The sequence below is a fragment of the Etheostoma cragini genome, chromosome 12 (genome assembly GCF_013103735.1).
Source record: "Etheostoma cragini isolate CJK2018 chromosome 12, CSU_Ecrag_1.0, whole genome shotgun sequence".
Taxonomy (NCBI): domain Eukaryota; kingdom Metazoa; phylum Chordata; class Actinopteri; order Perciformes; family Percidae; genus Etheostoma; species Etheostoma cragini.
The window spans coordinates 20,698,181-20,710,508 of NC_048418.1; the positions used below are offsets into that span (position 1 = coordinate 20,698,181).

The following is a 12,328-nucleotide window of genomic DNA, read 5'->3' on the forward strand; positions in this document are numbered from 1 at the left end:
TATATATATATATATATATATGTATGTGATTGTGTGTGTGTGTACAGTACAGGATCTAAAGACGCGTTTCAACCCAACTATTTATGAAGGAACCAGAAGTTAATTAGTCCGCTGATGTATAGGGTTAGCGCAAAGCAACGTGTGAGGTTCAGGTTCGGTGTGCGTGACAGTTTCATTTAAACATAACACTTGGAAAGAATTGGTCTCACTGTGCTTTAGAGCATAACCACTGAAAAAATATCAGAAAATAAGGTTTTATTTCTCTGTCACATCACCACCACACTCTCTCTTTTGCTTTCCCAAGACAGTCGTCTGCAGGCGGCAGTTCAGTATTCATATCCTTTATTGCAGGTGCAAGCCAGCTCCCTCTTTTTTTTTTTTTTTTCTTTGTTTAGGACTGTATTACCTGCAATAAATGAAATGCAGAATAGGGTAATGAGACTATAAGAGAGTCTGTCTCCAAAAACACATCTTTTAAGTTTTTAATGGTCAGTTATTTGGGCTTTGTAGCGCACTCGCTGAAATAACGTCAAAAATGGCTACATTATTTCATTACCCAGGAATATTTAGCCTTATTTTATACACATTTCTCCAATCCCAATCAGACTGATAATAATTGGTATCTTAAGATTATCACTAGATTTTAAAGATTTTGAACAATAAATGACGAACATGAAGCAGAGTCTTTTCATTGTTCAGTGATAGGAGTAGGGGAGATTAGACTTCTGACTATAGTAAACAAAAACAATAGTTGTATATTTGAAGAAAGAAACATACACACAACATATTTGCAAAAAGGTTAGATCCTTGTAGCACACATTATAGCACAGAGGCAGTTCTTTCAGTCAAAGTCACCAACAGCTGTGTTGAAATGTAGTTCTTCCAGTTATTGCTTTTCATCTCTCCTAACATTGTAGTGGTGCCCATAGAGGCCAAAGGCCAAGGGAACTGTACCAGGATGCTTGGTATCCTGATCCATCAAATAACTGGCCTTTAATAATAAAAATCTGCCTGCCTCTATGGGAATTTAACTTAGGGGTGTGTATACTTATGCCCCCTGTATTTTAAGGAAGAACATTTATTTAGTCACAATACATTATTTGTTTACAAAGAAAATCATGTCCCTTTCTGAAAATTAAAATAAAATTAAAATTAATTTCTAAAAAGATGATGTTTTTATTCCTCTTTTTAGTCAACTTTAGCATTGGTTCATAAACTTATGAGTACCACTGTATTTATTTAATCCTGTTCACACTATGTTTACTTCAGGCTCAGTCTGATGATGAAGGGCTGAAAGAAGAAGATGATTCTTCTCCCAAAGAAGGACAGAAAGTCGAGGAGGGCCAGGAAAAAACAGAGGTATTTTAACTCATTTCTTAAACTCAATACTTGTTGAATGATTAAACTGTTCTTGGTTGGATTTTTGCAATGATAGTCATGAAGAACAAATGTTGATGTTACTGGTATTATTACTGTAAAGGAAAATTTCAGATTGTCGACCTGTATCTTCCTTAGAATAACACTGCTATTCTCAATTTTCTTTTGTAGACGAAAGTCAAGAAACCACAAGTCAAGAGACACAATCCCTTCATGCCTCGGGTCAAGGTAACATGAAAAAAAGTTAACAAAGGCATGTACATCAAGACTATATATGCTGAGTGCAGGAGAACATGTAAAAGTAATAGTAAAAGAAATAGAGTCTACACACAAGATCATGTTACCATGAGCATATTTATTTTATTACCACCAAGGTAGTAAGGTAACATTCAGGCATCCTGCTCTTCTTTGGGGCACTCAAACATGTGACATGTACAAACGTGTTTCCTCCTGTGTGGACAACACTGCCAAAATGTATTTTAACACCTAATTACAGTTACTTCCAAGGATAACACTGATATGACTGCACTTTGAGCTCATTGAGCTCATCCAAAAAAGAAAAAGAAATCTTTTTTTAAAGACCGTGTATGTGTATCTCTTTAAAGACAGTGGGCCCTAGCCACTAGCGTAGCCCAAAGCCTGACGCAGGTGTCTTTGCTATTTTAAGACTAACGCAGTTGTCAATGTCCTGTCCTGCGCCCACGTCGTTTAAATAGAAAATGCACCTGCAGCCATCTTTGCGCCCATGGGCGTGCTGGTCTTCCAGGGAGATGTGTTCAGGTGAATTCTTGGCATATTGCTACCTTGCGGCAGCAGAAAGTGATTGTGCCATTGACCAAAAACAACCTGGTCTAAAGTCAATAACGCAGCATCACATTGTTATTTTAACATCGCATTAGTAAAATGTGTCCAGGCTTGCGCACAGGGACATGCAGCAGCACACACACCTACAAAAGATTACAAATAAAAAAAATATTACAGTGTAAATCGGCCTTCAGAATAGCTATGCTCCAAAGTACAAACGCGCCTTGCTTTTAAAGGTTCCGTGGCATGAAAATGTAACTTTGAGTTTTTTTTATTATTATTAATATGCATTTCCCCAGCCTGCCTATGGTCCCCCAGTGGTTTGAAATACTGATAGGTGTAAACCGAGCCCTGGGTATCCTGCTCTGCCTTTTAAAATAATGAAAGCTCAGATTGTCCAATTTGGTGATCTGTCCCCTTATGAGGTCATAAGGGGCGAGGTTACCTACCCTTTCTCTGCTTTGCCCGCCCAAAGAATTTGGCTCACCTATAAGAGAGAGACATCATGGTTTTCAAACAATAGAGTGGCAGTTGGTCAAGGCCACACCCCTACCTCCACCTTGCCAGTGTGTTTCTGCTTGTCCCTAAACTGGGGAAACTTAAATGTGGTAGACCATACATTTAACCCTCATGAAGTGCTATGCAGTACAACACACACCCCTATTTCAGGCATTTAATGTGTGTTATCATGTGCTAATAACGTTTATTAATGGTTTACTAAATGTCAAATCTACGATCTAACTTGTGAGAGAACAGAACAGCTTCAGTGCTCTTTGTCATTTTTTCAAACACACTTTTCTCTCAAGATATTCTCTCAATTGGTGTTTTCATGATGGTGGTAGAGAGAGGACTGTCTTAAACATTATCCAAAATCCCCACACATTTATTTTGAGTTTTCTAAGTTTGTCATCAGTCTGTATCTCTCTGCTAATTGCATGTGTGCAGCCTTGCCATGTTTTGATGGCAAGGTTATTAGTTAGGATTTTCTGTGCAAATCACTGTGCTATGTTCCATACCTGCTGATTCCAAGGCCAGAACTTTTAAGACTTAGTACTGAAATCTGCCCAAAAGCTAGATTTCAGATTGATATTTGTGTGTGTGTGTGTGTGTGTGTGTGTGTGTGTGTGTGTGTGTCAGGGCAAAAGCATACAGAGGAACGCACTGGACGGTGCTGCAGGTAAAACAGCAGAGGTAAGAGATAATAAAACTTAGACAAAATGTAAAGGATTTGTATTCTCGTTCTATTTTTCCTCACACACACGTTGAGCTTGAGCTCTACATTAAAAGCAACTTTTAACCTTTTCCCACCTAGACTGTGTCAGCATATTTATCCACCATACCAACATGTTGCAGTCTTACTCAATGGGGTTCAGGATTACAAAAGGTCTGTTTCATCACCAGACCCGTCCCTGAAAACAAACTTATGTTTGTCTCCAGGGTCTCTGCTCATCCCGACTACTCTTGACATGTTATGCGTTAATTATAGGAGTAGGTAAACGTTTGGCTGTACGTCTGTGTTTAACTGTTGCCAGGCAGCCTGCCTTCCTTTACTTTCACTCTCTTGTACTGCAACTAACATTGCGTTGAAACAAAGTGTTCTACAAAGACCCGACCTCTGGTGTCATATGTGAGTATAACAGAGGCTTCACCCATCCCGCGAATCCCATTCTTAGCATGGTAGAAGAGATGTGATTAGGTTTCAATGTGCATAATCATGTCTCTCTGCTTCCGTTTCAACATTTCTTTGAAAGATTTTGGCTTTTCTACAGTACATTCGGAATCCCTTTTACCATCACTTCCTTTTCTTCCTCTGAGTACATACAGTGTAAAAAGTGAAACTGAGGATATTGGACAAGTTTATCTGAATTCTTGCTGTTGGTTTATAAGTCTTTTTGTCTCTCTGACATAAACAACTGCTACACTGTAAACCCAGACTGTTTTGTATTTGCATAGAGAACACAAATCTTGGTATAAATATACAGGATGAATTTTAAGAAGTGAAATTTCTGTTGTTTCAGAATGAAGGTGGAAATAGATCCTTGTTTGACCAGCTGGAGGACTTCAGTCCTGACACAGCACAGACTGAAGACAGACAGGTTGGTTTCTGAAGCCAGCTCTGTCACCATGTAACGTTTCAATCAAATCCGATGTTTTATCATTGAACCTTCAGTGCGTAACCTTTGGATATTAATGAATGGCCGTTACATTGAAGCCGTTGCAAAATGAGTTGCTACAAAGCTAATTAAGACTATCAGCTCCACATAACTCTCTCTGGATTTCTCAGTATGGCTGCGTTCAGAAGATTGTTGCGTCCGGCAACTTTTGCGCAAGTGATGATAATGACCTTTTCTGAACAGTCCATCATGTTTTTAAATCTTCCGTGTCCTCCTTGGCTACTAGGCTGTGCACAATCATGGAAGGCTTGTATCATGGGGACACGCTGACAGTGTTGTTGTCATTACTTAGAATTCCTCCCGGCGTAGCTTAAATCTTTTGTATAGGAAGCATAAACATTCCAACCCATACAAACCTAATATGTCTTTCAGGTTGTGGAGGACCTTATGGATTGGTGGAACACAGTGGAGTGTAAGTAAAGAAAAAAAAAAGCATTTCATCTTGTTTGGCTTTCTTTTGGATTAGTTCTGAGAGTGTTTTTTTTTTTTTCATCTTGATGACAAAAAGTATGTGGATATCTCTGTTTACATGGTGTGCTGATTTTCATGAGTTGAGCCCTTAACCATTGTGATGTCTTCCGGTTAACCATGCACTTAACACTTCTTTTTTTTTTTTTTCCTTTTACTGAATTTGTTTCTTATATTTTTTCACATTTTCTAACGTTTTTGTCCCTTCTGTAATGCACTTCTTCAATGTTTTGTCACTTCTTCAACGTTCAATGCTATTTTTTAACTTCTTAGCACCAGTTTTACACTTATTTTTGGAATACATGGTCAGTACATTAATTTATAGGAAATTATACCTAAATAAAATTGAATATCCAAAATGTAATGAAAGTAGTGATTAAGTATTTGTAATTGTGTAATTTAGTTAAAAAGAAACCCATATTTCTCCTTTAGAAGTTTTGAGAACGGGTCAAATTTGACCTGAGGACAACCCAAGGGTTAAGTTCCAATTGAAGGAAATCATAACGCTGCAGCTTACAATTATGTTTCAAACAATATTCTTCCTGCTTTGTGAGAGTTTGTTGAATAACTTTTCCCGTTTCGAAATTATAGTGCCCCTGTGCACAAAGCCAGGTCCATAAAAAGGTTTTCTGGGTTTATTTCTTTCTCCTGTGGCTGAATGGGAACAAAGCCCTGCAGCCAGGTTCTAACATTTGTTGGAAAGCTAGAAACCAGAGCAGTGGATGCAGTTATAATAAATTAATGCCCTTGGTTTTGGAATAAGAATAAGGCTATGTAATGTGTTATTATAAGAGAGCTTAATTTAATCTATTCTTGCTTTTACCTTCTCAGCTTGGGAGGACACGTTTCAAGAGGATGACATGACAGATAAAGAAGAGGCCAAGTAAGCCAAAGCTGAAATATTATCTTACTGTCTTTTGTTGTTTTTCCTTTAAAGCACGTGTCAAACTCAAGGCCCAGGGTCCAAATGCGGCCCCTCGCAAGTTTTGATCCGGCCCGCGTGTCAATTTAGGTTCATATTAAATGTTGGGTTGCCTAGTTGGGCACCTGAAACTGTTTTCCAACTATTTTTACAGGACACTCAACGCAGAATTTGGCAGATTTGCCGACTTTTAATTTTTGTTTTTCATGATTTGCAAAACTCTAAGATGAAATAATAGAGTCCAATATATTTGACTTTCGATTAAACAAAAGCCAATGTCACTCAATGTCAATGAACTTCACATGTTCAACTTCACTCACTTACTGGGATTCCTATTTTCCAGTGCTTCCCTTGTTGAATTTGAGTTTGACAGCCCTGCCTTAAAGAGTCACACCATACCTCTTATTTCTAGTAGTATTTAGCCATGGAGACAGTTTTATGTGTCAAAGTTTTGAGATAGCCATATCCCCCCAAATGACCCCAATATATTGGAGAATATAGTTGTGTTTGTGCTGCTAAAAACCCAGTTACTTTTGAAAAAATCAAACAGACACACTGTCTCAGATACAATACCGGCATTATCCATAGCACTGCTGTCAGCAGTTTTAATTTCTTCAGCAAAGATACAGAAGAGGATTAGGGCCACATGTGAAAACATTTATTGAGTTCTGAGTTTAAAGTCAGAATTGTGTGAATAAAGTCAGAATTGTGTGAATAAAGTCAGAATTCTGTTTTGTGCAGCGGAAAAAACTTAAATGTATTCACCTCCAACAAATGTATTGGGGAGGAAGCTGGATGTCTCAGAACTTGGGCAAATAAAGCCTCCACTTTGTGTATGACTAGAGACACAGGTAGTAATTAAGAGATCCAGTGACGTTGCTCTGTAAACACTCTAAACTTGTTGGTTTCAGAGCGTTCGCTGTGACGGCAGACAAGGTGCGGAAGGGCATCCGTGTCTTCAACAAACTGTTTTCGGAGCGCGCCGAGATTCTCTGGCAGCACGTCATGGACCTCAATAGCATCGCAGACGGCCTGGACAAGTTCAGCAAGAACACAAAGATTGCTCAAATCACCGGCGGCTCTACCAGCGCCCTCGGGGGTGTGGCCACCATCACTGGCCTCGCCCTGGCCCCATTCACCATGGGAACCTCTTTGATTGTGACAGCGGTGGGACTGGGTGTAGCTACAGCTGGCGGGCTGACATCAGCAGGGGCTGGCATCTCCAACCAGGTCAATAACTCAATGGACCGCAAGAAGGTGGACAAGATTGTGCAGGACTATCAGGAGAAGATGGACGACCTCAACAAGTGCCTGACGTTTGTCAAGCAGGGTATTGAGAACCTGAGGAGGTTTGACCTGATCAAAATGAAAAAGCACGCCTACAACCGTGACTTCCCAGCGCTCAATTTTAATTTCTACGAAGACGGCGCCATGGCAGGAAAGGCGATCCTCAACAACGCTAATGAGATCATGCGGGTGGTGCAGATCGCCAATATGGCAGGCAGCACAGCCGCCAGAGCGGTCCAGATCGCCAGTATGGCCACTGGTGTACTCTCGGGACTCTTTGTAGGCATGGACATCTACTTTGTGGCCAAGGACTCTAAAGAACTGAAGAAAGGGGCCAAGTCAGAGTTTGCTGCCAAAATCAGGGAGGTGGCTTTGCAGCTGCATGATGGTCTGGTGGAGCTCAACGGGATACGTGGGGAGCTGCAGACCACCACACCAGATACACACACACGCAATAATACAGCTGCTTTGGACAGTGACAAGAAAGAGAAAAATGACAGTTCAAGTGAAGACGAAATCAACCACATTAAAAAGAACTATGAGAACCGAGAATATGTTTGACGGAAAATGTCAAAGGCCTTAAAGGGGCAGGCATTACCTTCACATGTTACTCATAGACAATAGAGACAGAGCGCATGGTGTTATACGCTTTTGGGTTAGGAGCTTATAATAATATTTATTTAGGGTTCTTTACATTGTTGTTAGTGAGTATCACCACACTGGAGGTTTTAGGCAAGGCGAGGCTAGGCAGCTTTATTTGTATTGCACATTTCAGAAAGCAATTGAAAGTGCTTTACATAAAACATTGTTAGGTATTTTTCTGTTATTTGCCAGCAGATGGAATTGATCACCCAATACAAATCAATGGAGAGAAGTGCAGGTGGTTCTCTGTCTCTATTGCCGATAAGTAATATACTTATCTAAAGCAAGGTAGTTTTTTGTCACAGCCACATGCACTTACATGCACATACAGCCGGTCTAAGTATCAAAACAAAGAATAGAGAAGCTTGTGACTTTATTCTCTGCTCAGGAGACCATTACTCCACTAAATCGTTACATATCTAATATCTGATTGCAGCTATATTAATGTGCTGTATATTGAGTACAGTCCTTTTAACTGTGCTTTGTTATTATGGTTTCAGAAGTGTCAGTTTCTCAGTTCCCCCTTTTAAAATGTGTCCAAGTGTCACTCCAGCTAACTGCTGCATTGTTGGCATCTGAGAGGTGGTTGGTGCTAATTTCTTGAAATGGAAAACTACAGTCATGCCGGTTGTAAATTAGGGAACTCCACTCTTGATGAAATAGAGTAGTTTCTAAGACGTCTGGCCTTTTCTTTTAGGGATCTGACTTCTTGGATCTAAACAGCATTTAAACCACTGGGAGGAACTGAGGCTTTGCAGTAGATAAAGTATCACATCTGCTTCTCTGGTTGTTGTGCCGACGGGTGTAAAATGGCATACAAAGATTGAACTAAATCATGTATTTGAGTAGTACAGTTTTAGATTATTGAAAACGAAATAGGTACAAAGTATTTTGTAGACTTTACAATTTAGACTTTAAAAGTATTGCTTAGAGTCTCATTAAAGTGTGTTGTTTTGAATTGAAACACAAGGACTTTTACTGACCAGGTGTAGAGATTGTGTATACTCTTAGGGACGACTGCCTTTATTATTTACAATGCCTTAGAAATACCCTATGATAAAATGCAGCATTAGTCTGTTTTTCTGTGTCTATGTTGTTTATTTTAGTGTCAGGCCTGCAACAAAACCATTTCTCGCTCATCCTCTGCTTGAGGTTTTTGATCTGATGTGGGATGTTTTAACTAAGTAAGTAAGTCTTAACTTAATTATTTTGGTCTCATTTTGAGGAACGGTGGTAATAAGATTTGTTTTAGATTGTTTTTACAAAAGAACCAATAAAGTGACATAACTAGAAGGGCACTTTGAGAGCAAAAACCTCTGCCAAGACACGCCAGGAACCGATTTGTCAACGCCAAAAGAATACAGCAAAAACAAAAGTTTTTGTTTAAAAGTTAAAAATAATTTGTGTATTTGCCCTGTGATTCATATCCTTTCCTAGATGTAATGTGTTTGTCCGTGGCCCACGCCACACCTTTCCACCTAGTTTGACATTATTCGAGGCAGTAGTAGTCTTTCCATGATCCCGCAGACAAACAAACAAACGGACAAACCAAACCGAAATAGAAAACTAGTGATTTACTAAACCAGGTGGCAAAGCTTAATGTATGTCTTGGCCATTAAAGACTAATGTGTAAAACATTGTTGTTGTTAGTAAACATCTGCAATTCATAGGCTAGAACATAATGTTAAAAAAAGGTTTTAGGTAGGCAAGTGATGCATTAGACTTTACTGCCAAGAGTTTGTTTTATTTCCATGTGCATACATGAGAAATATACGTTTTAATCATGTATTCAGTCTCATTGGATACTGGAATGGGTTCGGGGTTTAAAATAATCTCTTATTAGACGACTGGAGACGACTGGAATGACACAGGACTGTAAAGACCAGTCTTGACCATGTCAACCTGTGCTTTTATTATTCCATTAATATTTGAAGGAATGTTATTTCAAAGTCAGGGTCTGATATGCAGTCTAATCTCTGATGATCTCAACTCTGTGCTCTTTGCATTGAACTTAATATTTATTTTTCTGGGTGGGGTTGTTATTCGATACTAACTTTTTATGTGCAATATATTGTAGAACTCTGTCAAAAATGTAAAGTTGATAATTAAAGGTGAGAGAAACATGTTCTGTCAATCTGTGTTTCATAAAGTATAAATGCATTAGAGCAAAGACTGTAACACTTTATTTCAACACTATATTTCCTTTTCCCAAGTTGCTGTTTGCTCAGTTAATAACCAAGATAAAGTTGTTTGTCAACGTGTCCTACAGCACTTACCTTCTTTTTTTTTCCGGACGAATATGGATGGAAGTCTGCTAGCTGCATAAGTCTCTGCATTTCGGTCACCATTTACATTTTCTGGCATGATAAAGATTTTTGCTTTGAGCTTGTATAACACAGTTATAAGACTGAGGATAAATTTATGTTGCCTCAGAGAGCGGCCGTTTCAGGTTGACACAAGCATCGTGTGCCGTTGTGTGTGAAGAACAAAAATGCAGTGGAAACCACGGCCAGCTGATACAAACTTGCACTTGCTGGTCCGGGTTTGGGGGGCACCCGGTTTTACTTCAAACCGCACCCATCGTGACCTCACAGTGTACTGGCCACACCCTGGAGTACAATTCTACATCACTGCAGCAGGGTGAAAAATAGATCACTGTAACTAGAATAACATTTTGTTTTACTATCTAACTTTGACGAGTGTTACAAATCATCGAATTAAAGTCGGATGCGACTGAGATTTCGGAGCTTTTTGCGTAGCTCTTGAATGCCCCATGTGTGCAGATGTGCGGGTGTGGTGGAGTTCTAAAAACTCCTGGGAATGTCGCGACACACAGTGCCATTGAAAGAGATTATGATTCTCGCTAACGGACGCTGGTGACGGTAAAGGAGCCTCCACTGGTCTCTGCTTTGATATTAATTGGTACGAACTGAATGTAAAGTGTTTCTGAACCGTCTTCAAATCTTCGGTAAGTGAACCGCTTGTGTGTCAACTGTTGTTGTTTAAACATTTAATGAATTGAACGTCCCTTTGGCTAAATGACGAGTGTGTTTTTAGCAGAACGTTTTCAGTTTATAACGTTAGCATTTAAGCTAATGTTCAGTAATTCAGAGTTTGGCACGGCTACTTCTCTAAAATGGTTCATTCACTAGCTAAGTGAACATTATGTTAAATGTATTGTTTCCTATACTTGAATGAATGAATTTACCTTTTTTAGTCTAGTGACAGTTTTTTTTAATCAGTTGTATAATAATTATAGTTTATTATGTTAGCTAAGATAAAGGTAGCTACTATCAATATAACTACCGAAGGCAATGCTTTAGTTTTGCTTATTCAGGCTAATTGAGAATAATAATCCCATTTCTTTCTTTTTCATAATTTTGTTTGATATTCTTATATTTTACTATTTAAATTTTTTCTATCTTATATTTTTGAACGTTTGTGTGTTACTTATACTATCGAGCTACTATGTTTCATTCCCTATTCGAAGAGTAGGAAGTGTTTCCTTGCCACTAATTCGCACTATAGTAGCTTGTTCTTGGGGGAATCCTACAATTGTTGGGTCTTTATAAATTATAGAGTGTGGTCTAGACCTACTCTATCTGTAAAGTTGAGATGACTCTTGTCATGATTTGATACTATAAATAAGGTTCTCAGTACAATCCGCAGACATTTTGACTTGTCACAATAGGAAATTGAGCAAAAATGCTCAATTCCAGAGTGCTGTTCCAAATTTAAGCTACATAGTAGTATGCAAACAAACAAGATGCTTGCTTCCCAGTAATGAAATGGCATGGACAAAGGAAATGGAGGTACTGCTCACAACTGCCAAACATAACAAGAACTTGTGGGACGTAGTGACAGAGTTTAAGGTAATCTTGCAAAAAAAAGTTCTTCCAATCTTTGGGAGAACAAGGTCACATCTTAGTGTTGGGCTCACCATACCACAGATGAAAGTAAAACCTAACCTACTGTAGGGCTATCCTATACACAATACACAATACACACTTGTGTTTTCTTCTCTGTTCACAGCCAAACCCTCCCCAAAAGCCTGCAGAGGTACTGTAATAAAGCCAAAGCTCTAATTAGCTATGAGACAAAGTTAATTGTGTGTTAATTTGTTTGCTGAAGTGAACATACCATGACCTTAATAAAGGTTATTTTAAATATGACTCAAGGAAGGCTTCACATTTCAGTAAACTGTCTTTACAGATAAAACTAAATGACCCAAAGGAAGAAGCCAACTGCTATGGAGCCTCCGCGACCTAAAGACGCTGTAAGTTCAGCATCAAGAATCGTTTTACCTTTTGTTTATGTATTCAGAACATCAAACTGTACCTGGAGGACACCACAAATTTTGCATAGACCTGTAGACCTGTAGGCCGAAGTATCTCAAACATCTGGTAACACTCCTAAGGATGGGCCATTTCTGAGTCTGTAGCTTTTGAGGAGGAGAGAGTGGGCCACTTTGCTCATTTGAAAGCCATGATGTCTCTCTTTCTCATGGAAGAATCAAATTCTCTGGGCGGGGCAGAGAAAGGGGAGGTAACCTTGCTTCTTATGACCTCATAAGGGGCAAGATTCCAGATCGGCCCATCTGAGCTTACATTTTTTCAAAGGCAGAGCAGGATACCCAGGGCTCGGTTTACACCTA

General features: G+C 39.1%; 1 protein-coding gene and 1 long non-coding RNA gene across 2 annotated transcripts in view; both read left to right on the plus strand.

Annotated features, from left to right (window-relative positions):
• Window positions 1–9,798, plus strand: part of apol1 (apolipoprotein L, 1) — a 19,991-nt gene extending 10,193 nt beyond the window's left edge. The window contains exons 8-15 of the mRNA XM_034887518.1: window positions 305–329; window positions 1,225–1,359; window positions 1,549–1,605; window positions 3,319–3,372; window positions 4,200–4,277; window positions 4,728–4,767; window positions 5,655–5,706; window positions 6,657–9,798. Of these exons, the coding sequence (XP_034743409.1) occupies window positions 305–329; window positions 1,225–1,359; window positions 1,549–1,605; window positions 3,319–3,372; window positions 4,200–4,277; window positions 4,728–4,767; window positions 5,655–5,706; window positions 6,657–7,593 (1,378 nt within the window). The 3' untranslated portion in view covers window positions 7,594–9,798. The remainder of the gene's footprint in view (window positions 1–304; window positions 330–1,224; window positions 1,360–1,548; window positions 1,606–3,318; window positions 3,373–4,199; window positions 4,278–4,727; window positions 4,768–5,654; window positions 5,707–6,656) is intronic.
• A 524-nt stretch (window positions 9,799–10,322) lies between these two features.
• LOC117953832 lies at window positions 10,323–11,954 on the plus strand. The gene is made up of 3 exons (XR_004658696.1): window positions 10,323–10,642; window positions 11,707–11,733; window positions 11,887–11,954. It is a non-coding gene; the product is annotated as an uncharacterized LOC117953832 (long non-coding RNA).
• The last annotated feature ends 374 nt before the right edge of the window (window positions 11,955–12,328 follow it).